We start from the raw sequence: 27,652 nt of genomic DNA on the forward strand, positions 1-27,652 counted from the left end.
TTTTTGCTTTAATTTTAACAAAAATTAAGTTTATTTTAGCCTTCAGTTAGGACGAGACAAGGTTTGCAGACAAAATCCCATCAATTTATTTCTTTTAATGTTTTAAGTCCAAGCCTTTATTTAGCCCTTTTTTCCCTAAGTGGCTGAAGTTGGTCTGTAGAAGGCCATGAGGCAGCAAAAGTGCTTTGATGTGATCTCCGGGAACGGGGAGGGGCCGGCAGCCGGCGACTGGTGGACACAGTGGCGGCACTTGGAAATCCGGTAACGCCACGAGTGAGCCTTCTTTCTTTTATTTGCTTATTTGTTTGGTTTGGTTTGTGTATTTTTTTTTTTTTTTCTTAAACAAACTGTCTAATTACATCAGTAAGGAGTCATTCATAGGCACGCTTGCTGTGGTAGTTCACTTCTCTCTTTTCTTTCAAAACACACCAGGTGATCACACGTGAGGTAAATTACGTCTTTATTTTTGTGCCTTGAGCAGATTACATGCCCCTCAGAAATCTGTCACCAAATTCCTCTACGGACAAAAGAGCGAGCATGTGGCTTAGGCTGAAGATAGGCTGATAGCTGCAGTGTAGACTTCTAATGGATAAATTTGTGTCTGGGAATCTCCAGCACTTCCACAGAGCCATGTCCAGCCCTTGTGTCGAGGGGGAGGTGGATACTTCTTGAAGTACCATTAGGTTTACAATTCAACCCATGCAGTAGAGTGTTATCTATACTCAGTGAAGTGGCAGGGTTTGAGTTTTCTATTAATTTGACTCGTACAAAAGGTTATATTATTTATGCTCTGAGGATTCAAGCATAGTAAGTTGCAGCCACTCGTGTTTTTATTTTTACACGTAGTTGGACTAAAAATCCGGAGGCAGCGGCACCACAAATAATCAGGCCTCTATTCCAGGTTAGACCTTTAAATTTCTTATTCACTGTTTATTCAGCAACTAAAGATTGAAATAAACATTGAACTATATACTTTATTGACTTTTATATTGAATTTTTATATTTCAAATATGTTAAATGTATATATGACTTGGATAATTGTTTGACAGCATATATAATAGCATGTCATTGGCTACTACCTATTCTGCTTGTAGTTCAGCCTTCAACCTCAGGTTCTTATGGTGTTCAATTTTATTCTGACGTGATAGAAAACAGTGTTGATTTTTAAATAATATTGATTTGAACCCAGTCTTCCGGTCTCTCAGTAGGCTTTGTATGTATTGGCATGACAGTAAAACATGAAAAAAACCAAGAGATCAAAGTTTAGTGTTGTCTTCCGTTTGCTTGCTTTTTCCTAATCTGTGGAATATCTGTTGTCTTTAAACATGCTGTGGAGAAGCTTGTGTTGAATCTCTTTCTTGGACATGGAAAAACAACTGAACTGAGACATGAGCCTCTGCCCAGGGCAGTGTAGGGGAGTAATACTAGCTTGGTTTTTTGGGTGGCTTTTTCCTGTCAGAGCTCTGCATCGTGGGCCATGGTGGGTGACTGTCCCTGTGAAGCTGCTCAGAAGAACCCAAGGTGCTACAGGGTTATCTACTGCTTTAGGAGATGTTAGGGTGGTCCCTTTACTCGAATGTGATCCTAGGACTTTTTGTATTGCTGTTGGGTGTGAAGAGCATTTGAATATGTACGGGCACAGTGACCAACTAAGAGTGTATTGATATGATCTGTGTTTTGGTAAATTGTTCATCATCTTCTTCCTCATCCCAGCCTATCAAATCCACAGCTGTGCGTCTTTTGAAGGGGGGATTTATGCTGGACTGTACTTCCCCAATCAGATTTTAGACAATCTTATTAATTTTAGGGATTGAAGGGGGAAAAAACCCAACACAAAAAGCTTGCCATAGATTCTCAAGCCCATCCTCTTGTTAAGATTGTTACCCGCTATCTTTCCCTGCTAGTGTTCTGTATGGTTAAATTTTAAATATACTTGCTGTGTAGAAATGGAGGATACTGACAGGAGGACACTATCCAGCATTTTTTGTGATGTACATCTTCCTTTTTTTTTTTTAAATTATGTATGAATTGGAAGAAATGTATTTGTTGTCTACCATGTACATTTCTAGGAAACTTTATTTGCTCACATTTCAGAGTGTGATAATCTTTGTAATTTCAGAGGCTGACTTCTAGAGTCTTGTTCTGACCAAATGCTTTTCGCTATTAAATACTGTATGCTTCCATTGCTGAGGTAATGAGTTAATATTACTCATTATTTTGCATAATGTGAGCAATGGGAAAAATAACCCAAATGTAAACCAAAATGAATGTTAAACTAATAACTTTTTTGACCATGCATTTATTGTTTACTTATGTAAACACTTACTTATGCAAACAATTTTAATGCACATTGCAAGAATTTAATTGAAATTCAAAATCCCACAATTTGACTAAATGAATTTACTGAACAGATTGTATTAAAGCATTATCAAAAATCAAAAAGACATAAGCACATGCTTATCTCTGAAGTAAATCTCTCATATATAAATCTTTGCAGGATTACCGTAAGGCCCAGTAACACAAAAAAAGTTGTACAAACAATTAATCCTGAGCAGTTATCATGCAACAGTGTTTGACTGAGCGCAGTGTGTGGTAATGATTCCCCAAAGTCATGGGGTGTTTCCTTGCTTTCTGCTCTTTGCAAGGGTGATTTATGAGTTTACGAGTTCCTTCTCAAACTCCATAATTGCCCTGACAGTTCCCCAGATGGACTATATCCAAGTTGGTATAAAACAGCACTCATTGCAGCTGGGCCTTCTACTTCATCTTGAGTTAGGTACAGGATTTCTTGTTCTTTTTGTCTTTATTTAGATTTGTTACCTCTCTAGAAACACTGTACTGTGGTAATTGGTACTACCTTCCCCTCAAGCACCATATATGCCTGAAAGCGTATCTGGTTCTATTTAGTAAGACTGAACCGAAAGTTCTAGTTTTAGGAATGGAAACAAGGACAAATACAAAACTCGGTCTTTGCATATACTTAGCAGGGTTCCTTCTCTAGGGTTCCTGGAATGGATTCCAGCAAGTACTGCTTTGGGTCCAGTGTCTCAGCAATGCATTTTCTCAGTCCTGCCATCAGCTCTGATTTAGTGCTGCGAGAAACCGGTAACTGTTGGTGATTCTCTGGTTTGTATCGACTGAGTGGATCCTCCTTGACCTGAACACAACTATTTCCTTTTTTTCTCCGGGAGTGTCAAAGTGGCCAGTTACATCCCACTCCAGCTGAGCGTGTCCTTCTGTATGGGATTCATACCTTCCTGCGAAGTATTATACAAGACATATACATACATTTCACAAATGGTCTTTGGTATGCCGCTAGCTTTCTAGAAAGAGATGAAACAGGGTATAATGTTAACACTGATGACAGACCCAGTAACACGATTACTTGTTTAAACAAGCCCATGAAAAAGTGTTTCCCCTCTTACAGCTTTTCTGCAAGCTTCCATTTGCATAATGTACAAATCAGTGGAGATTGCACAGAGATAAGTAAAAGAAAAAGTTGTCTCTTGCTTGTGTATACTTGCATTTCAGAGTAAAGCACGTCCATGTGGAAGACATGCTGTTCAGCAGTTAGGTGGTCTCCTTGAAAGGATTCTAGTTATTCTTCTTTGTCTCAGTCATGCATGGATCTTTTATGCTTTTATCCTAAGTTTTATAGGTCTAATAATCTGTTTACTAGCTTTTGGGGCTTAAATGCTAGTTACAGTAAGGAAATCTGTTACAAATAATGGCTTGAGTGCAAAAAGAAACACTGAAGAGTAAAGATGAAGATTTGCCTTACACTTGGAGATCATTAAAAGATTTTTAAATATACACAAAAAAATAAATTTCCTAAATTGTTATTAAGGCACTTAAGTGATCTGATCTTCTTAAGGCACTAATGCCCCAGATTTTTGTTTTAAGATCTATAACAACTGTTTGCTTAATACATTTAAAAATAAAAGCATTCTAATTTCAAAACTAGACATGTGGCTTTCCAATTCAGGTACCTGTGCTAACATAAAGCTTAAACCTAAAAAGCTTGGACAGTCACCTTTTTGCCATCCTTGGACATCTCTAGACTGATATTTTACCTTAAACTTTTATAAAAAAATATACTGTGAACTCAGTATGTAACACGTGCTTGAGAATTAAGGATGCTGATGAGCAAAATGTTTAGGAAGAGGATATTAAAAGTTGTACTGTGATTAAAATAAATATTGAAGGACAACCTAGGTCCTTGCTCCAGAAACATGACTGTGTAAAGTATTCTTGAACAAAATTTTAAATATGTAACAAATTTTGAAGCTTGTGTGAACAATTTTGTTAATGTAATTGACAAAACTCTCATTTCAATAATCAGAAGCTATGTCATTTTTGGAAGCTTACCAACATTGGCTTATGTGTTGATTCAGTTAATCATATTTCTCTAAGAAAGTGTGCAGTTTAAGTAGATCTTACCAAAAAACATTAATGCCATGAATCTCACTTCAGTACTTTATTAAATCTATTTAAATATGCATTAAAATATTTCAGAGACATCAAACTGAGGATACCGTTGAGCGTTTAGAGAGAGATGAATGCAGTGGCCATTAAGTTTTAATTGTCTCTAATCTCTTGCTACCATGGCACTGAAAATAAAAACTTTTTAGAGGAATATTCTATATAATGCATTATTTGTTAGGAATATTCTTAGTCAGCAAATCCATTCCATCATTTTTATATGTAAGTTGTATGCTTCTAATAATCTTTGTGTTCTTCTTATCTGCATTTAATAGCATTTAGAAATCTTTCTTAATATTATTGAAAGCTGAAATATCTTTTAGTCATCTTCTCCTTCTTGCTCCTTCTCAACAAATTTCATGAGAAAATTAAAAATTTGAAGTGGATCTATGTTATTTTGCTGTGCAGTTCTAAAGTATTCTGATGAGCCTGGATAAGCTGATGTGGCCTTTAGGGAGAGACACATCAAATATAGGCAGACAGCTCCTGTGTCTGGTAACAAAGACTGAGGAGGTCAAAACTATCCCAACAGGCCTGAGCAGGTCAGTCAGAGGCAAATGTTGGAAATAAAATTTGGTGGGGAGGGGAGTAAGGGGCCTGGGTCAAGTCCTGTTCAAAAAGTCAGCTTTGTCAAAAGCTTCAGTCACATTCTTACCTACAGGCAACCTCTGCTGATCCCAACTCATTAATCGAACTGGAGAGCCGTCTTGACCCTGGCTCCTTCCCTTTGAAGTGTGGTGTCCTCTGCAGCATGAGGAAATAATTTGCTGCCTGATTCAATGAGCCATCAGTAGAGCCAGCAGACCTAATGACATGTGAGAATATTAACCTCCTACCACGAAGAGCTGTGAATCTTGAGAGGCAGTCTATAATTCACCCAGCACTCCTGAGCCTTCCCTTTCTGTCTTATTCCTGCACTCGCTTTCTCGCTCACAGGGAGAGGGAGAGAGGAGAGACCCTCTTGTCGTAAAACTTTATTTTCTTCAGTAGTGGGAGCCTTACTGAGCTGCTTGATAATGAGTTACTTTCCTTTTGCAGTTGGATAAAATTTATACTGAAAACTAGACATCCGTCTTGCATACAATCATTTCTGCTTAAAATATGACACGGGCTACGTAACTGACATCGAGGGGGTGGTAATCTGAATACTTACCCAAGTAGACTATTTTATATCTCCTTATTTATTTTTCATCATCAAAGGAAAAAAGTAAAAAGAAAACAAACATGCATAACAATGATGTTATTCTATATAATGTGTTTTCTAGCTGCCCTCAGTCAAGAGGATCTTTCTGCAATCCACTACTTTTTTTTTTACTTTTTTTTTTTTTTTTTTTCCTACCTAAAAGGAAAAACAGTTCTGCCTGGCCAAGTACTGTGTGGTAGATGCACACACAAGGGCGTGTTCTTGCCCTTTGATTCCTAACAAAGAAATAGGTTTTTGGTCTAATCCCGCTGCTTTAAAAGTCAGGGTTGTTTTTTCTCCTGTTGACTCCTTTAGCATTTTCAGTCACAGATGCAGGTCTCAATGTCTGGTAAGCTTCAGAAAGTGAGCCACTGTTATTCGGGTGGCTAAATAATGAGAAAGGAAAAGCAAAAATAGCCATGTGCGTATACGCTACTCACCGTGAAAATGGTGGTGATTACCAGACTTTACACTGTTACATACCCATGTAGAGTAAAATACCGTAAGAGTTTTGGTTTGTCTTTAATGTCTTTTTATAGTGCTGATTGGTGCTGCAGAAGGTCAGAACTTGGAGGTTATGGGTACAGATGGGGAACAATATCCAACATTGCAAATCCCACACCGAAAGGACTATTGCTGGCAACTTAGTCTTATCTGTGCTAGAAAGCTTTGGGGGTTTTTTTGCTATAACTATACTGGTAAATTTCTCATACGTAGCTTGCAAAAGCAAAAGGAATTCCACCAAGTGCAAGCACTTCTGATGGCAAAAGATGTTTCTCCACTGGGGGTGAAAGTTAGCGATATAGCTGTGCAGCCAAAATCTTCTTGTTGGAAATTGAGCCTGAAATCTGTTGCGTTACAATTATGGGGTTATTTTGATTCTGAGGAGTTGTTGGTAAAACTATTAGTGTTGTGTGGATCTGGGTACAGACTAAGATACCATGCAGGAAGGGATAAAGTAGGTTAGGGAGACAAAGCAGGGTAGGTCGCAGAAGGAAATAATAAATAAATGGCAGCTATATGCTGTGTAACAAGTACTACAGTGTCTGTGGTGTGCGCATATGTAGATCCCTGTGATTTTAAGTTGTTCTAAAGATATTTTTTTAACATTGAGGGATTCGGTGTTATGTCCATTAACAATTCTCTGCTATCATGCTTGAGCAGTCTATTAGTCGTTCTCACCTCTTATGGCTGGTCACAAAGGCCAGTCCCCTTGCCTCTCTCTGCTTCATCTTTTTTATTAAGTTTATTAAAACTAGTCAGATTATACTTTCTTATGGCACAGGCTGTGCTTGGTCCATTCATTATGGTTTCTTATCTTGGCAGGCAATCTGAATTGAACGGCAGCTAGTCCATTATGCACATATGAAGCCCATCACTCCTCCAGCAATGGCCAATTCATCAAACATTTATCTTTTGCCCTCTGAGCAGTGCGTCAATTTGCTTGTCAATCCTCAGCCTTGGTTGTTGTGGAAGATGGGAGAAAAATTACTTTTCTTTTCCCCCTTCTCACTGAACTCTAGTAGTCGAAATGGGCTTTCCTCTACTCACTCCACAGGCTTGTTACCCCCCTGCCTCTCTGCAAAAAGGGGAGGGCTCAGGTTACTATCTGAATTACAAAGTGACAGATTGATCCAAGATACAGTAAAGCTTTCATTATGGCACTGCCTTTGCACTTGAATTTGCTCATATTTCCATTGTAATGCTGTTTTTTAGAGGGTTTATAAATAGGTTCTCAACTTTGGCACATGGAGCTGAGAGGAACTTTTAAAAATAAATACATTATAGGGTTTTGGTGGTTTGGTTTCTTTTTTGGTGGTTTTTTTAACAGGTAGGTTTGTATTTTGTACGCCCTGGCTTGTTCTTTTGCTATTTGTAATCACTAATATTTCGTTGAATTCTTTAAAGTTTGGGAAATGGCAGTTTGTCTTTTTTTTTTTTTTAAATGCAATTTGTTTTATTAGGACTGAATTCCGTGTTAAGATTAGGGAAAAAGATAAATGAAACAAGAGACTCACATCCAAGTTTTTCTCTTAAATCCCCTAACCTTGTTTTTCTTCATGAAATATTTTCAAGTAATTTTAGCAGAAGGATGCTTAAGTCTGTACTTAGGAATATTATTGAAGTGATGCATCCATTGAACTGCAGGGACTTCCCAGTGGTGGTTTTTCCAGAATGCCCTTTGATAAAATATGAATGCATACAGTCACTTGCTGTCTGCTTGGTAATTTTTAGTTGCGTTTTGCAAACTGTATTTTGTTATATGATACTTGTTCGATCATTAGATGACTAAGAGCTCATTTTCTGATCCATTTTGTATTATTTTAAAATATTTTATGTGGCTTATGTGAAAACTGCTTTGCCACAGGCTATAGTATCTTACTGATTGTCATTTTATTTAAATTTACACAAAATTGTAACAGTAATATCATATAAAATCTTGGCATGTTTAATCTTAAAGATGTAATATAAAAACTTAAGCAAAAAGAAGCCTTACATGAAGGATAAAGCTTGAGCTGTATTAATGGGATATCCTCTTGAGTAGAGCTGTATTAAATACACATAGTGAAATCTGAGACTTTAAGAGGTTGATTAGAAGAGAAATTGAACCCCACCCCAGTCAGTCTGGTTACTTCATGGTGGAGGCCAGGAAAAAAATGATCTTTTTTCTTTTTTTCTCTTTTTTTTTTTTTTTTTTTTGACTAGAGTCTTGGTAGGAGAGAATGGTGGTTAAATGACTGAATGGTTGACTCTAACATGTTTTTGTGAGGTACTGAAAACTGTAATTGGAATTTGTAGTTTATTTTACCGGGTAAATAATCCACCCGTATGGGGCACAGCTGTAACAGTTTATCTTACCTTAATGGTGCAATTTCTCCTAATTTCATTGCAAGACTTTGGACAAATAGGCTATGTTCATCCCTCCCAAATGTATGTACTTCACTGAGCCTCACCTGAAGGTCTGATTCACCTTCTGGAAGTGCCCATCTTTTCCTGCTGGCTGTGAGGAGTTATGAGTAACTGGGATTCTACAGATAGATGAGATAAATCTGCGTTGTTGCTTTTCAGAGAATTCCATCATTTGAGGAGCTGCTGCTTAATAGCAAAATCTCTCTTTCTCAAGAAATTCTGCACATCTGTTTTGCAATTGGTAGGAAAGAGTTTGAAATGCTGTGAACTTAACATTTAGAATTTAGAAGGCCTCTTACCTCCTTTTGTCTATCTATTTATTAACTCCTGTTTGTGTTTTCTTTACGGTTTGGGGGTGGTTGGTGGCTTGTAGGGTTTGAGTTGTTTGGGCTTTTTATTTTTTTTTTTTTTAAGCAGTGGAATTTGCTGCATAAGACACAAAACAAGACTATAAAAACCAGATTAAGATTCTGGGCTTTCATGAATCCCCACCATTTTGATGTGCTTACATAGTTCTAGTTTGATTATTGCACAACATGTTTTCATCCCAATCTTTGGTAAATAAGGTGTCCCACATAGTCTTGTATGCTTTCAATATAAAATGCAAGGGGAAAAATGAGGGATGGATATTCATTTTATTGTATGTCTGAAAATTAAGTATGACCATTATGTGAAAAGACTCATAAACTATTGTAGATCCAGTTCATAACACAGGTTTAATCTTTTCTTATGGAGATCTTTTCTTCCCAGGTATTTAATGATTCTGTTTATTCATTTCTCTCCGTTTTCTCTTTTGCTGACCATATTCACAGTCTTGCCTTAAGTTTTATTCAAAGAGCTGCTTCCAGGTATTTTCTATTTAGCAACAGAAAGCTGGAAACAGTTTGACTGGAAGTGATGCAAAACGCTACCTCTAGGTAGCCTGCAAAATACCAACATTCCCTTTGATATTAGACAAAACAAAGCATTTTGTGTTTTGCAAACATTGGTAAGCTTGTTCTCCATTGAACAGAATTTTGTGATTCCTGTTTTATGACTTGTCTGGTCTAACTTGCAGCCTGGCCCACACTGGAAATTTTGGAGGTTCTTTACTTTCACTGAGGCACTTTTTTGTTGTTCTGCTTTGGTCCAGAAGTCGTATCAGAACTGTCCATTACATACTCTATTTTTTTTTTAATGTATTATCATGCAGAAAAATGGGTATAAACACTGAGTAGAACTGCAGAAAAGAAAAGCTATTTTGCTTGAATAGTGTAGAGGTCATTTTTTGATGCTTTACTTGTAGTTTACCTGCCATTGCTATCTCTGTGTGCAGGAATTAACTAAACCTTTAATTTGCAGTAGTTTTGTGATTGTAATAGTGAGAGTGTTTTTGGTTTTTTTTTTTCTGGAATTTGAACTGAATTCTATCTACTCTATTTTCTTTAAAATGGGTTTTCAGTGTTTATATAATATAGTTATAGAATATAAAATATTTATATTAATATAAATATTTTTCTGTGCTCACAGGTGAGAGGTTTGTTTAGAGCAGAATGCCCCACAGCAGGTTTGAGAGTAGAATTCTGACAGAGGCCTCAGCCCGAGGGAGTTTGCACAGAAGATTCACTGAACCCCTTCCACCATCAGAACAGAATTAGAAATGGCTTGGGTTTTTCCCCTTATTCGTATGCTGTATTTCAGATTAAATGGAATTTAAAATTGAACGGGAATCAAAGCAAGTAAACTTGAAATGATGTTTTGAATTCCCAGGGAATTATGCAAAATATAAACTTACACATGGGTCTGTCTTATGTTTTTATATATATATAGCATTTATTTATTGCTCTTTGTTTTGCTTTGGTGAGGTTAAGTCAAAGGACTAGAAGTCAGGAGCTCTGGGTTTTATTTCTTGTCTTTTAGAAAATTGCTGGAGGTCACCTTTCGTTAGTCACTTAACCTCTCTCTGCTTTACTACAAAATGGAATTTTAAGCTCAGCAGGTTTTTGAAGAGTAATTCATTAATGTTTAAAAAAACCTGCTTTGTGCTCCTTGGCTGGCAGGTGATGGAGAAATAGAAATTACATTTCTATTCTTTAAATACTGAAATCATCTACTACTAGGGTTCTTGCGTTGATTCTGCTCTCCTTTAATCTGCTAAAACATAAAAGGCAAGAAAAAAGGTATTTTAAAAAGCTCTTGTTTTGTAACAGCTCTGTCTTTAACTTCTGGTAATGGCTATCTCTTGTCAACAGAGTGCAAATCAATTTCAAGGCTAAAGCCAAACTCTCTCATTTACATATTGTTAACTGCTCTCTCTTTTCCTGTTAAACAGGAGGCAAAAGTCATTAGATATGAGGCAGCTGTCTTATTAATGGAGGGGTGGGGTAAAATGTGAGGAACACTTCTATTTCAGCATATACTTCTGAATAGCTTGTTCTTCCGGACAAGGACAACTGCAGAGTACCAATGTTTGTCTATTACTCGAGAGGCTTCTGCTTTTCTTCATTTATAAAATCTCGTGGTTTCTTTGTCAAATATTACCAAAATGAAGAGCTGCTCTTTAGTTGCATTGTAACCAAATCCCCGTCAGGCCAGAGGGACCCTATGAAATAGCGTAGTTGACAGTTGCCATGCATACACGTAGAAGAGAAAAACAATCTCTGCCATGACATTCCTTTACGATTAAAACTTTGTTGCAAACTATGAATGAAGACGGAAAAGAAAGCTGGAAGAAATCATGCTGATTAGCCGAAGGACTTGGATAAAATGACATTTCTGAGACCTTTGTATTCTAAAGGATTATTTACTGTCTGCTTACAGTACATCTTAAGTCATTTTGCAGAGGGAGTCAGTTTCCTGTTTAGCGCAGTGTTTTTGTAAGCTAATGAGGGCAAAGCGTGAGCCACAGGCAATGATGCTGTGATATCAGCTGTGACAGGGAGCTTGATCATAATTATCTTAACGAGGATAGGGTTAATTACAGTGGAAACTTAAAGTTTTTTCTGTTTGAATGAGGCGGCGCTGAATACGTTGTGATGTTTTGTCGGTTTGATGTGACTTTGGAAATTGCAATGGAAATCTCTTGGCAGCACTTGCTCTCCTCTGGGAGCGGAGTGTGAGCCCTGCGATGAGGTAACTGAGATGGTACCTGTGGGTGAGATAATGGCCAGCTTTCCTGTCATTAGAGCAGGGAAAAGTAGCCTGCGCTACACCTTAGCGATGTTTATTAGCCTTTTGAAACTAGGGAAAACAAGTACTTGCCGCTGCCCCTTCAGTGCTGGTTGTATTGTGGCGGTAAGACTGTGTGTTTGTTTTAATACGCTAACACGGGGAGACATTTTTTTTCTGCTGTGAACTATGAGAAAACAGCGCAGATTTAATTTTGGACTGGTTCTCTTTCCTTGGGGTTTTCCCCTCTTTTTAGACTCGTCTCTCTTGGGGTGTTTGTGTGCTTCTTGCTAAGCTGTGCATATATATATGCACTCCTCTCCTCTTTTGTAATGGGCTTGTGAGGAAATAGTTGGAGTACATTACTGTAACTATCTCACTCTCATTAAAAATAAAAATGCCGGTATTTTGTTCTGATTTCTACCCAGCTTCTCAAAAAATGTTTTCTATATCCTAATTCACGATTGCAGTCCTTTCTTATCACCCATCTGCAGATGGGAAATCGAGGGACACAAAAGTTATGGGACTTGCTGAAGTTGGTACCATAAAACCTATTGTGTGGATTGTACTTAAAACTTAAATTGTGGAGTACAACTGCTGTGCAATATTCCCTTATGTATTATGATGGTAGAGACTGTTTACTTGAATTTAGTAGCTCATGTCACTGAATGATGCAAACGCATTTTTTCCTTTTTTGTTTCTTTACCCACTCTGTTACCAATTTTGTTTTGGTGCTGGATCTTTCTTCTCTTTAAGGTGAAAAAATGAGAATTCTGTGAATAGCGAAATAACATATGGATGTAAATTTATGCTAATGGCTACACCCTCTCTCTGTATTGCGGCAACCCCTTCCATCTCCCTGGACTCTGAATTTAGGTGATTAAATCACCAAGTGCACACTGCTCTGATGACATGAAAACAACAATTAATAAGCAACCCCCTGTGTAACACGGCTCCTTTTTAACTGAGCAGCTAATAACATTACATGGCAAAAATTATCAAAACCAGACAGGTGTAAGGAGATTTGCGCACAATTTTCCCTGCCTATCTACGCAACTAGTACCCTTGTGTTCAGCCCGGGCTTGTGAAAGAAAGGCTGTTTCAATGGGCAACTCCCTCTAGTGTTTCGAGGCCTTTTGTCCCGCTTCATGGCTTGTCATTTTGTTTTATGCCTCCCCTGCAGCAGTTTTGGATGTGCGCTTTCTTCTCCTTGCCAGTTGCCAACCATTTGCCGATTCTTATGATAAGAGTATTATATTTGCATAACATAACTCAGGAACAATGTGTATTTTGATGCTGACACTGACCAGAGCCCGAGCAATGTTTTTTCACAAAGGACCTATTAACATCCCATAAGGCTCTGTGGTGTTGACAAGGAGGTGGCCTTCTCTGAACTCCTTTGGCAAGTCAAAGTCTTACATTGAAATGTGAGGTTTGGAAATAATCCACTATTTATATAATAAAGAGTATTTAAGGGGAATTTGCTAAACTGGGTTTGTCAAATAAACTGAAATGAAAACTCATAACAGCTTGATACACTCTCTGCTACTTCCTCTGGGTTGTTTTGCCTTTTAAAGGTACGGGGGGGGGGGGGGGGGGGGGGAAACCACTGTCTGAAAGGTTTGCTGATCTCTCGTCTGATCTTGACTGTGGCAAAACCAAGTCTGTTGTGACCCTTTGCTGAAATAGCTACCTTAATGCAGCATGCTAGCACAGCTCTTAACGGTGGACAGTTTATGTAGGCTGAATTGAGTTTTTCCCGAAACAGCTTGTTAAAGGCAAGTGCAAAAAGTGCGACTGTTACTGTGGTGACTGTTTCAGTACAGTGTTTGTAATAGGGACTTTTGTTCTTTTAGCTTCAGAAATTGTAGTCGCGTGCATTGTAATGATATAGATATGCCATAGGGTGTAGGCACAACAAATTTTCTTCAGGTCTGGCTGCCCAGCATCAAAATGGCATTAGTAATAGTTGTACCTCCCTTTCAGAATGCCAAGTCAACAGTCTGTGAACGCTTTGGAGTCCTTGGACTGAAATACACTGCTTCAGTGTTATGCAAATGTTACTTGAATATTCATAGTTTAGTGTACAGTACCCAGTGTAAAGGTCATGGACTTGATTTCTTTTGGTTGTTTGAACGCTTCGACTGTGATTTATAAGTGGTCAGTAAGTTGTATCTACAAAAATGGTACCTTGTTTTTGTTGGACAGATGAATGTTAAGTTGTCTAATTTGAAAACTATATACTTCCTAATAATTTTGGTATTTTTCTCCAGTAGTAGTGCCTGTAGAACTCCCTAACAGGGACCTTGGCTGTATTTTGATCTTTGCAAAAACCGGGGGAGGGTGCGGAAATCCCCTCAGTATAAATGTCATTGGAAACTGAATAAATAGTATAGACTGCACCTCCCTTATTCATCACATTTTATAAAACAGCCAGGAGATACAGTGATGATCTTCTGACTGGTAGGCATAGTAGATCAGCTGTCAAGTCATGCAATCTCAGCATATCTTTAGGTGTCTGGTAGGTGAATGAGCTGTGAATGCGTGTCTGTGCGTATGCTCCGTATACCATGTGTCTTACTTGATTAATGTGTGGGGGTGTTTTTCCTGTTGGAATGTGCAAGCATTAAGAATCAAGTTTGGAATAGATGCCTTAACAAGGTACCAAAGTGTTCTTTTTAGGTTTTTTCCCCTGTAGTTGGCTAACAGAGGAATGAATACCTCCAGAATCTTGTTTATTTACAACCCATCATGTGCACTTCCATGTTGTGAAATGCTCCTTTTTAAAGCTGCTCTCTGCAATCTGACCTGTGGCTTAAGAGTGGGACAGTAAGTTCTGAAAAGAAAGCAAATGTCTTCTCTGTCTGGAGTAATTCTGCATTTTATTTTGTAGAGAACATTTTATTTTCTTTGCAGAGACTCAAGAAGCAAATTAAGTGGTTAATAAAAAGGGAAAAAAAAAATCCCTTCTCCATTTCCTATTATTGCATGTAAGGTAACTGCTAAGAAATGATACTTGAAGTTGTATTTATTATTGTTAGCGGGGTATGATATTTCTTGGCAGAAATGATGGATGACAACTTAAATTTGTGTCCAGGGAATGAAGGTGAACTGTGACAGAGTTATTTATCTTGGGAATGGAGGTTAGGGTCAGGCGAGGCTGGGTGCCTGAAGGCACAAGACATTGACAAATTCATCCTGCAGGCCCCATATCTGAAGCCTTTTGTTTTGGATCCTGGCTACTCACTAAGTGACCCCCATCCTTCATCCTGCCAGCATGTGAAGGATGTGTTGCAGTGCCAGCACTCCCCTTGCCACTAATGCTTGTCATTCACTCTTCTGACAGGCCCAAACCAAAACTATTCCCACTCCTGAAAGAGAAGGTTAAAATATTTATTTCAGCTCATAATGACATCCCTGATTTAGTGGAGTATCATTTTTCCTGTTGCCTTTGTCGTTTGCAGGTCACTAGAAGGACTGAAAACATTCAGTTACTTGGAAGAGCTGATCTTGGACAACAATCTACTCGGAAATGACCTTCTGTTACCCAGGTTACCCCACCTCCATACCTTAACGCTCAACAAGAACCGAATATCCTTTCAAAGAAATACCTGCAAAATGTCAAATGAGTTTTATGTGTCAGCCAAATTAAAGTATGTGAAATATAGTTCATGTGCAGACAAAGCATTCTCTCGTTTGGCACCTGGAATACTTCATAGTAATTTATTATAGGTCATTCATAAATGAAATGCACCATTATATCTTCCTGTTGCTCCATTTTAGTGAGAGATCTAAGTTATGGCTCTGAAGAAATCTTTCTAATAGATAAAATAGAGAAAGAAAATAATGTCAGCGCTACCAGTGTGCAGCAGTTCCTGTGTTTGCTTGGGGTTCTGTGGCAGGCTGACCTCTAGTGGAATAGAGAGTGCAGTGAAACGCTATTAAGTTTTTATACTTTAAATAGCTCTTAAAACACCAAAGAAAAAATAAAATAAAATAAAAAAACCCCAAGAACCTTAATACCTTTCTCTATTTTAATGAAGTTGGTAGTACACACAATTGGGTAGCTGCCGTGCAACCACAGCTGGAAAAGCAAGTCACCGTATTCTCAGTGTTCCGACTCTGTATAAATTCATATAAAATGCTGTCCAAATCAAGGTCTTAATATATTAAAGTATTTAGATGGATAGTTAAGTCCATTCATAACCAATCAGTCACTTCTCCATCTGCCTGAAGTTAGTGCCTCCTTAAGTTTATTCAGAATAAATATTTCAGCATTTGAGTAAGTGCTCTGCGAAATCAGAGCCCCTAGTCTGTAGGCTTATAGATAATGGTCTGTAAAAACTAATTATCTGCAAGGTTTGGGTATGGACTTGATTGTTAAATAAGTTTTCCATACTTTGACCCTTCTGGAGGTTTGCAGATGCGTAATACATGGTTTTACAAAAGCGAAGGGCAATCAAATTGTGGCCAGAAGGCCAAGCGAGGCCTGCAGAGCCTTAGAGCACAGCCCATGAAAGCCCTCTCCCTCTCCTTGTAATTGCGGCATGTGCTCAACTGCAGGCTTTTATTACAGACAATGTAAACAGAGAGCAATTTACCTCCTACTAAAGCAGAATCCTCCTACTGAGGAGAATAAAAATAACTGCAGATTCTACGATTTCTGCACTTATTTTTGACTCTATAAATAAATAAAAATCAGCAGAGTAACTTTTGTTCTTGGGGCCCTGGAAATTTGCCAAGAGTGTGTCTCAAGCTGTAACAATCATGACTGTATGAGGTATTTGGCTAGATTTCTGGTTAATGCCAGCATTCTGTGGGTTGGATCTGAGTAACTGGTTTTATTGTTTGCTGCCATGGTAAAATCTGAACTGGGCATGCTTTGATGAAGAATGTACAAGAACGTTTTTGCTGCTGCCATGGCTGGTGGTATGTCTGGTGCAGTATTTTTCCTTCTATAAAGCATGAAATGTGAATTTGGCCATAAGACCCGAAAGCGTGTGAGTATATTTGTCCTTTGTGGGAATGTCAAGGTGGAGCTTTGCGCTTACCAAAAGAGAAGGCAGGTGTATTGAAAAAGATCTCAGTGAACAAAATCAGAGGGGAAAAAAATTATCCTGTCAGTAGTATTCTTTGAAGAGTTTCTGCTGGTCTCACAGACATACTTAAAATACTATTGTCAAGTGAGTAAGCTCTCAAAGTCAATGATAACATGATAAGAAGGATTTGCTCTATCCTGGGATTTTTATTTTAAATTCAATCTTAAAACTATGAAGTCAGAGCTTTGAGAGTATTGAGCTACCCAGGTTATAGAAATAATGTATACATTTTGTAGCATGCTGCCAATAATTTAATAGAGGGGTTGCAGAAATGCTTGTAGAACACCTAATGTATACAAACTTCCCAGAGAAGAAAAAATAACCACTGTCCATCATTAACATTTTGAGCCCTAAGGAGTAGTAATCTCTTGTAGGGAAGATACAGCAGTCTTCAGAAGCACAGAGACCTTTCTAGATTCCTCTCTTCTATGTGGATACGACATTTGAAAAAGGTTTCTTTTGAATTTGCATCACTTCTTTTAAAGAATGATTTCTCTATAGAATTCTTTTAAGACTGTTCAAATAAAAATGCACGTTTAATAGAATAATGAAATACATTACGGGAGAGATTTAGTGTATGACAGTAGCACTACAGAAAGGACACAAGCGAGCAAAGAATACTGATCTGTAACAAAACTTCAATTGGTGGAATATTACCATGTATACCTATGGAGAGAGAGAGATGAAAACAAACAAAAATCCAAACTGACCCCTGTGAAAACTGGAATAGCGTCTAAAGTTTAAAACTCATATGAGAGCTTTTCTGGATGTCTTGTAATATTACTGTACTCTTTGCTATTTCTCTCCATTTATTTTGGCTTCAATTTGATCCAGATCCTGTTTTGATAGTTCTGATAAGAGCTTTTTACTCCTTTTACATGGTTCACTTATTGTGTGGTGTTGTATGTGTAAATAACATTTGGCCCCTCCTAACATAATGTCTGGATACACTGTACAAATGTGAAAGCTTATCTGTAAATCAGGTAAAAACTTAGAAGAATCATCTAGTATTTTTTTTCTTCAAATAGCGGTTGTGTATTTCAGTTACGCTTCAGCTACTACCAGTTTTTCTACTAGAAGTGGAAGAAGCAAATTCAAATACTACTATTTTAAAAAACAGTTTCCCACTGTTATACCTCAACTTTTCTATACTGTGTAATCTGTTAAAAATAATTTAAAATGCAGCCTGTATAGCTGAAATACATAGAGGACAGTTACCAACATTGTGCAGTATTGGATTACATGTCTCTAACATGCTTTTTTCTTGCGTATAGTACATTTGTTTTTACAAAAGTCTGATTTACTTTGGGAAACTTGTCATCTTAGTTTCCCTGTCAGACCCAATGGATAGGAGAAAGCAGTACAGACTAAGATGGATGGGTGGTAGTTAGGAAGTTGGTTTTGGAAGAGGCCTCATGACTGCAATTACCTATGCTTGCAACGGGAAGCCTCATTTCTCCTTTTAACTGTGTTCAATAGATACTGAGAATCAGTCAAGAAACTTCTAAATAGATTTATTCCTCTGTGTGTGTTATAGCAGTGTGAGGTTTCATGGCTTTTCATTGTGCTGATCAAGGCTGGTGTTACAGTGGGACTATATAGTATAGACATTTCAAATTCCTTTACATTTCAACCTTTTTAGTATTTGTTAAAACTACTCAAAAGGGCAGCAGTGATAGTTTGTCAAATATATATACCTGTATGCTGAAAATTAGATGGTGTTTACTCCCTCACTTCAAAATAGACAAGTCTGATAACAAACTAGATCTGTGGTTCTCTGAAGTAAAAGCCCTGTTTCTTTACTTAGTCCAGTGAGCTCATCGTCCATTTAGCATATATGCTATATACTTCTGAAGAACTGATACCAAAATTGATTTAGAATAAAGGTGTTGAATGTAGATGTAGAATGCAGCCATTGAATCTAGGTCTAAGTTTTGAATGGTTTAGAGGAAAACCAAAATATTTCGCACCATAGAGTGAGAAGTCTAGAGCTGGGCAGAATGCCCATAATGGTATATGCATTACTTACGGCAAGAGGAGTTATCAGTGTGGTTCAGATATAAGGATTATACATTCTTGAGTCTTTGAAAACAGCATGGATCAAGTACCTCAACAGAAGGATGTACCAATAAGTACTTCTGGTATAATCTGTCTTCACAGAGGTCTCATCGTAATCACAGAATGATAAGGATTGGAAGGGACCTCTGGAGATTATCTAGTCCGCCCCGCCCCCCCCACCCGCTAAAGCAGGTTCACCTAGAGCAGGTTGGACAGGAATGCATCCAGGCAGGTTTTGAATATCTCCTGAGAAGGAGACTCCACAACCTCTCTGGGCAGCCTCTTCCAGTGCTCTGTCACCCTCAGAGTAAAGTTTTTCCTCACGTTGAGATGGAATTTTCCTGTGTTCCTGTTTGTCCCTGTTGACCCTTGTCCTGTTGCTGGGCACCACTGAAAAGAGCCTGGCCCCATCCTCTTAACACCCACCCGTTAGGTATTTGTAAGCATTGATGAGGTCCTCTCTCAGTCTTCTCTTTTCCAGGCTAAACAGACCCAGGTCTCTCAGCCTGTCCTCATAAGGGAGATGCTCCAGTCCCTTGATCATCCTCGTAGCCCTCCGCTGGGCCCTCTCCAGCAATTCCTTGTCTTTCTTGAGCTGGTAAGCCCAGTTCAATGCCTAACAGTTACGGATTTCTTTAACCCGCAAACTGTAGATTGTAATTTATTTTGCCTTTGTGCTTGTTCCCACATTGTCCTGAAGTGCTTGAAGACCTAGGAGTCCCAGTCTGAACAGAATCTCATTATGTTAAGTGTTGAAGGCCTTGAGGTTTAGATTGGGTGAATACGTTAAAGACATAAATTGTCTTCTATTATGCACAGATCCCTACCTCCACTAAACAAAGATCTAAGCTGAAACGGTGCAGCAGTCTTTCTGCATATACTTCTGAGCTCTCCATGCCACAATTGCAGATCTGTCTAAATCTGAGTGTGACTTGTTGGAGAACTGCAGTATCTGAGTCAAAAATCTTTCTTCTAGAATAAAGTGTACCTGAAGTAAAATTTAAGTAATTTGAATGCCTAATGACAAACATCTATGGAAGAGGGAGGTAGTCTTCAGTCCAGGTGATTCCTTGTCCTGTTCTACAGCAGTGCTTGGACCAGTTCAACTCCAGATGTCAGAACTTTTTTAAAAAATGGTGGGCTGCTGCTTTATTCTTAATTGTCTGTGTTGCCTTGGGGAAACTTGAGCAGCATTTGGACAGAATAGTGTTTAAAAGAAAATCCCAATACAAACCAAACTTTGAAAGAAAGGACAGGTGGCTGGACCTCTTTAGAGAACCAGAAACATAATTTGATTGCAGGAATAGAAACGTTTCTCCTATCTGCCTACCAGATAAGGTTCAGGCCAGAATGCAGCATACAGATGACTGTGCGTGACATCCTATTGCACATAGAGAAGGGAAAGATGTATACTTGCATAATGCAAGCTATTTCTGTGGTTATCCAACCTTGAAGACCTAGCACATTCTAATGGAAAAGCGTTCAGGTGGCAAAGATCTTTTCACACTGCATTCAGAGGAGAATTGGTAACTTCTGCTTCAAGGCTATTTGCCTGTAGAATGGCTTGTGGTTGCTATGTCATGTTTGTGATAAATTTAATTGAAGCAAATGTTTCAAATGGGAATAAATATAGGTACCTTGCTCATTTATGACTCTGGTGGAAGTGCTGTCCAGCTGTTTTAATATTAGGTTGATTGCAGCACCTGCATGACAGATGGTTAGTTGGCAGAAGACTTTTGAATGACAGGTTTGGGTCTTTCTACATGGTGGTCTGGAATTGTGTGATATTTCTGATATTCTCTATGTACTTATTTCAAAAATATTTTGAATGTAAAGCTGATTGCTCTTTACTTTGTCTCGTTGCTTCCAAGAACTTCCAAAAGCTGTAATCACAGAAGGTCATTAACAGGAAAAGCTCTCCTGCAACTCTTTTGGGGAAGTGGAATGGCTAAAAATTTGAAAAGACTGAGTGAAAACTTGTAGAAAAAAAATGATGGAACAACTTAGAAAGCACCTAGGGAGAGAACAAGAATGGTTACTTTTCTTATGAAGTCGATGTATTTGAGTGTGTGACTAGTAAAAAGAACTGCTGGCGGAGAAAAAATTTACAAGACGAAATCTCTGATTCTCTTGCGTACTTCAAAATATATGCAAAAAAGAATGGAGTGGTGAGATGAGAAACATGTATAGGTTAGGGTTTTTTGGACAGTTATATGTTAGGATAGCATTTCTATAAAGTTATATAGAATAATTTCATTTAGAAGCTGTTAGCAAAGGTTTCTCTGTAGATTTGACCAGCAGTTGTCCCTGAAGAACAGCCATGAATATGGTTATACCAAGAATACTGGTAAGGGAGGAAACAGTGTGGAGTCTGGGGATGACCAGCATCAGTCCTCAGTACTTAAAGCAGCTGGACTCTTATATTACTGTCTGTAAAGGACTCATGCAGTGCCTGTGCCCTGGAAATATGCTGGAGGGACTAGTGAAAGCACACAGCTACAGGGACTCTTGACAATACAGAGGTCTGGAATAGTGGAACATGAGACATCATCCAGTGGTTTCTGTGTAAATCCACTCAACCTCTCAGAAGTATAACAGAATGGTCTTTTTACTATGCTGGCTGTCAGAAGGCAAAGCTTGGCACCAAAATGGTTGTCCTGCTTGTAAGGTTCTCCTAAAAATGACTAAGTGACGTGGCATTATACTATCCACTCAAAGTTTACAACTTTGACCTTGTTCAAATACAGTATTCCCTGGGGACAAATTAACTTTGAATCACAGCAATCCTTCCTTGGTAGTAGTGTTGAATACTGTGGAGCTAATCTTTGAAGGATACATAAGGGGCCATAGTCCTGACTAGCAGTAGAATTTTAATCCAGGCTATGAGCTTGCATAAACAGTTATTTCTTCACCAGAGAAGGGAGATGCATCATTTGCTTTGGACTTTTGCTTGTTGTTTTCGCCTTCTGGAGAACCTCAAAAACTATGGTATTTGTACCAGATAGTGAGTGAAAATAGACAAGTCAGAACATACTTATTTGTAGGATATTTTTGGTTGCATAAAACTTGCAAAAAATTATATTTCTATGCAGCTTAACTGGGCCCACCATAGTACTATATTTTCCGAGTAATTCTGTTGCTGATGTTTCAGTGTTGCTGGTAGCGTTTGTTTTTCTGAGCAGAAAATATGGTGACGTTTGTGTATGCTTGTGTGTTGTGTACGCTGTGAACATTAAATGTGCATGTGTGCTATGCATACTTGTAACATGATGAAGAGGCTTAAAAAAGTTAATCTGAGTTTGAGAGATACCCAGTTCTTGTAAATGTTTCCCTAATGTTAAACTAGAAATAATGCAAGAAGTCAGTATTGTCTTTTGATGAGGATGAAATGTTAAAGCATGTCTAGTATGTTTCTGTTAATTATTCATGGAGGCCACGTTGTAGTTTTGGACGGGACCATTGTTGTATAATTGCTGAGAATTAGTATTTTAGCTTGTGAGCTAAAGAGCTGAAGAGTTTAAAATTTGTATTGTTACTAATTTTTATTTTAATCAGCGTCTGTGTGAAAGACAGGCGTTGATAGATTAGTAATGATAACACACTTGAATTAGGAGATGGATCACTACGCTAAGACACTTTAATTGTCATAACGGTGACACTTTAAACCAGATTTCAAACAATAGACTATAGTGTAAGTATTTGCATCACTGTTGCATACTCACCTGGTGACCAGTGACACTGACATCAGAAAGATCAGTTCAGGGCTGTTGTCACAGAGTTTTAAATAAATAAATAAATGTGCACTGGCAGTGGCCGTGGATTTCATTGTGGCTTTCCTTTTTGGAGAGAACAAAGCTGAAATTGGTCTTAGACATGGCACAGCAGGATTTTGCAGCCCTTTGGCTCTGATTGCACCAATATGGCACTCCTTAGGGTGCAACAATAAACCACAGAAAGGCAGCTGGCAATACCATTTCAGACTTGTTTTTGATTTTCTCCCTCTGTATTTTCCTGACATTGTTTTAGAAAGACTTTACACTTTTGGTGGCATCACATAGTTCCAGTATTGTAATTAAACTAAGTATATGATGTGCTAATTAACGAAACAGTACACTAAAAGTGCACCATGACTTATCACTCATCTCTGAGAAACACTTAATCGTGAGAATTTGAAGAGGATATCATTTTTTTTTTTCTTACAGGGTTTGTAAAGACTAACTTTCATGTCAGGTGGATGGGGCTTCTTGGAAAAATAGTCTGTACCTTGCGTTTTGTTTTGTTTTGAAGAGGGATGAGAAAAGTCAGTTAAAGTCCTAAAGAACAGAAATTTTAATTGTTTTATTTATGATATAACTGCTAATTGTGGCACGAAAAAGTTGACTGTCATAAGCCATGGGTTGCTGTGTTCTCAAGTGTTGCTGGTGTCCTGTTATTTTTGGGCTCTCCAAGCCTGCAAAGCTTCAACTTTTCTGTTAATTAGTGGCCTTCTACTTTTGAAGTGATTATGTTCAATTCTTGGGGTTTGTCCTGTGCACATGCTTCTGTTTCTAGTGCCGCTGAAATTGAAATAATGCTAGGATGCTAAATATCTATTTCAGTAGAGGGAGATGAGTAAATGATAACAAAGAAAAGATCTGGGGACTCTCACACAGAACTGCAAGGTGTGTGATTCCTGGTCATCCTTGCCTGAGATAATTTTTTGGGGAGTATTTCTGCATCTAAAATCAATGCTAAGGGTTTAGATATGAGATATGAGAGTCTAGACCCTAATTTCCAAATTAGATTTTTGAGATGCAGATTATCAGCTACTGTTATTTACCCAAAACTCTTAGTGAATTCGGTGTCTCTCCCTTCTGCTTTCCATAGGACTTTGATGCACAGTCATACTCTTTTTGCTGTAAGTTGACACTGCTCTTCATCATCCCATATCTAAATACATTTTTATGTGAGTTAGAATACATGTCATACTCCACATTCAGCAGATTGTTGGGGAGAGAAGCTTCTACCCCAGAAAAGCTCTACTGAATTGACAAGCAAAAATTCTGCATGTTTGCTCCACAGAAGAAGCTAAAAGTTTCCGGTCTTTTTTTTTTTTTTTTTTTTCCCCTTTCGATAGGAAATGGCCAGATGCAATCTAAGCCTTGCAATAGCTAACCCCCTGTGTGCAATTGCTGTTATGGAAATAACTGTCTTTTGTAATAATAAACTATTTCTCTCAGGGAACCTTTTTGCAATGTAAGCAATCCTGCAAGAAATTAAGTGTTTCTCCTGGCTGAGGGAGGGTGCCAGATTCAAGCACTTCTCTTACAGTCTTAGGAAATTTTTAAAAAGCCTTTCACTTGAACATGTGTGGAAAAAACAGTTTGTGACCTTCCCATCACAGTTACATACTTCCTGAAAGAGCCGTGAAAAAGCTCGAGGTCCAGATACGAGAAGATGAGAATTAGCACCAAATTTTGATTGAGAATTCATCCTGGCTAACAAAGATTTATATCATATGTTGCTACAAAAAGATTTTTCTTAGGGTCTGGTTGATTGCTTACTGGCTTATAGCATTCCATAATGTGGCTTCACCAAATTAAAAGTTAGCATTTTTACCTTTTTAATGAATGAATAGAACTAATTTCAAACCCTCATTTTTCTCTCATGCAAAATATTTGAGTATGATTCCTCAGACCTTATGGGACACAACATTAAATATGAGTGTAGATACACTGATTTTAATCTGTTAAAATTAGTGTTTGTCAGCATGATCTTCATGTGTGTTTGGTAATAAAATAAGATTTCAGACTTACAAAAGGAAGACCACATTTTTAACAATGAAGCTGGTCTTTCCATTCTGTATTGCTTCTGTTGCCCTTAAGATATTGAGGTGAAGAAATAAAGTAAATTCCATCAGCTAAAAATAACAAAGATAACAGAAACACATAAATCAAGTATAAATAATAGCAACACAAGTGAACTGAGGATTTTAAACAATAGCTGTGGTCTCTAACAGCAGGACTGGATGAAAACAGAGCAATGAAATGCCCTTTAATGGTTTTGAATAATTATTACTATTGTCTAAATCAGTCAATTTTTAAACGTTGAAAACTTTTTACATGCATGTGCATGGCATCTTTTTTTGAGAATCATGCCTTTTTCTTTGCATGTAAATTGAAGTAAATAAGAACATACAGTTTGAGATTAGAGACTGTCACGCTATACTTTGACAAAATTATTTGCTTTATTTAATCAATCAACAGGGTGCAAATGGTTGCATATTGTTGGTATGCTTAAGCCTAAGCTGTGATTTGCAATATTGCAGTGCTTAAAAGATAGTTTAACCTTTTTTTCTCTTGTTTGTTTTGATATAGTTTACAATACTGAAGGTGTATCATCATTATTTATGTTCTAAGTAACGTAGTTAAAAAGCCTCATGAACACCAAAATATAAGGCTATTTTAATGAAAAAAAAAAAATGCTTTACAAGACTTTAAAGCTTCATGTATAAAATGCTTGTAACTGAAGCCTTTAAGTTGCACTTAGTGAAGCATTAATTCGCATATACTAATTGAGTAATTACGAATGTGTTGCTGTGGCACTCCATTTATAGGCTGGGAGTGAAAGTGGGTTGTTGTGGTTTGACTTTTTTCTTTTTTTTAAAAAAACTCATTTTCCAGTGGACTGAATATATTAGTGATGAATGTGCTGTGAAACTAACTGTTTGTTTCCATGCTGGAAAAGTTTCATGGCTCCAGCAATTGCTAGCCATTTTACCACACAGCATCCATCATTTTGTCAAAGTTTTAATGTTTTGTAGTGAACCACCTAGGAAAGGAAAGGAGAAAAGAATGACAAAACAGCCAAATTCTTTCATTCCATGCCAAAAAACTGACTGAAGTTTATCCCTGTTTGCCCTTGGAACAATTAATGTGACATTTTCCCGAATGCCATACTAAATTTGATTGTCAGTTATTGAAATGTATGTTTAAATCAGCAGTGATGCAACTCTAAATGCTTTTTTCATTAATGTCATTTAATCCTTAACCCACTACTTTTGACACATAACAGAATTAGAAAGCCTTTTGGACCATTTGGCTGAAGTTGTGCCCTCACTACAGTATCTCAGTTTGCTTGGAAACATGGCCTGCCCAAATGAACTGGTCTGCAAAGAAAAGGATGAAGATGACTACCAGAGGTACAGGTTAGTGTTCTCACTATATTGATATAGTTTGATAACTATGTCAATTTTGTTTTATTACTGGAAAAATACCGGACTAAAACCAACTCAAAAGTCTCAAACAAACATCTACGCTATTCTGAAAGCACTGTGGCATATTCTGCTGTGAAACACCTGGGAATTTGAGTAACTGCGTTTCAGTGAGATCACCCTCAGGAACCCTATTTCAAGAAATGTCTCAGTGCTCTACAGCACGTTTGAGTTGAGCAGGTGTGCACTGGATTTCCTGAATGTGAGTGCTCGTATTTGCCTACTTACGGCCTTTCCTTTTTTATGGCCAAGGTAGGGCAACATGTACATACACTAAGGGTGACAACCAATAAATAAAAAAAAAAAAAAATCACTACGTTCCGCCAGTTGCATTATCTTCTGCTAACATTCGATTATGGAGATGAGTTTCTTCCACTATAGTTATAAAGTCACTATTAAAGAACACAGAAGGACTCCTTCCATATTGTGCTGCTTTACTCAGAGCAGTTGGTGTTTACATTCAAATAACCCCCCCGAAACTATCTCTATAATGTAATTCTACATACACAAAAGGTCATCTGGAAATTAATACAGAAACCTGACAAAATACTATATGTCCAACTGAACTGTTGCTAAAAATTACAAGTTTGTATTTTGTTTTTTTTTTAAATAAAAATACTTGTGACTGACGATGACTGTGAGTATGGATCCAAAACTTACGGGATGTCTGCTGGAATGACATAATTTTCATAGCTATAATCTTTAGGAAGCGATACGTTGATTATAAAAAAAAAAAAAGTAATTGGATTTCTTTTTACTTGCTCACATCTGATACAAGATTTCAGTCTTTGTGTGCTGGCATTTTTGACATCAGTTGAAAATGGCTGGCTGAGGCAAGTCAGAGCCAAGCAGCACTGGTCGCCATGCTGCTGACCTTGCAAAGCCTGAGCTTACTTTTTATTAGCAGATCACCTGCGGTATTCAGACTTATGTAATAAAACTCTGATTTTATCTTCATGTAATCCAAACTGTGCTGTAGGAGTTAGTATAAAAGTGACAGAGACTAAAAGCAGGTTTATTGGGAAGTGGCATGAATTTGATGCACCAGTTTATAGCTTATAAATGCTGTAGATTGAAACAGCAGCGCAGCTGGCCTGGGTGTGCATACGCTTTTTCTTTGTTTCAAATTTTAGAGAAGGATTTCCAGGTTATCATTAGCCTAAAGACTTTCGCCTCCTAACAATTCAACTTTTCAATCTAGCTTGGCTGTAGCATTTTGGTTTTCACTACGTAGGGCAGCCTAGATTTAATAAAATATTTTCCCATTGCTTTCGCACTTCAGTGGAAGGTATGCCTACTATCCAGCTTACGAGAGTCTAATAGTTCTGTCTCTATGTAAATTTATGTGACATTTGCACTAGAGAATTGCTTAAAAAATGAATGATATTTCTACAGTTTACTGTTTTTCACTTTAAGTATGTTTTCTGACAATATGTCTCCTATTAATCATTTAAGCAAAAGTAGTATGTTAAAGGAGCCATTCAGAGGCAAGAACCCATGGTTCATTTAGTGCTGTCTGAA

General features: G+C 37.7%; 1 protein-coding gene across 1 annotated transcript in view; it reads left to right on the forward strand.

Annotated features, from left to right (window-relative positions):
* Positions 1-27,652, forward strand: part of LRMDA (leucine rich melanocyte differentiation associated) — a gene marked incomplete at its 3' end in the record, with an annotated part of 700,831 nt that overhangs the window by 373,799 nt on the left and 299,380 nt on the right. The window contains 2 exon segments of the mRNA XM_082486449.1: positions 15,187-15,319; positions 25,935-26,065. Coding sequence (XP_082342575.1) covers positions 15,187-15,319; positions 25,935-26,065 — 264 coding nt within the window.

Source organism: Vanellus vanellus, assembly GCF_965231255.1.
Source record: "Vanellus vanellus genome assembly, chromosome: 7".
Taxonomy (NCBI): Eukaryota; Metazoa; Chordata; class Aves; order Charadriiformes; family Charadriidae; genus Vanellus; species Vanellus vanellus.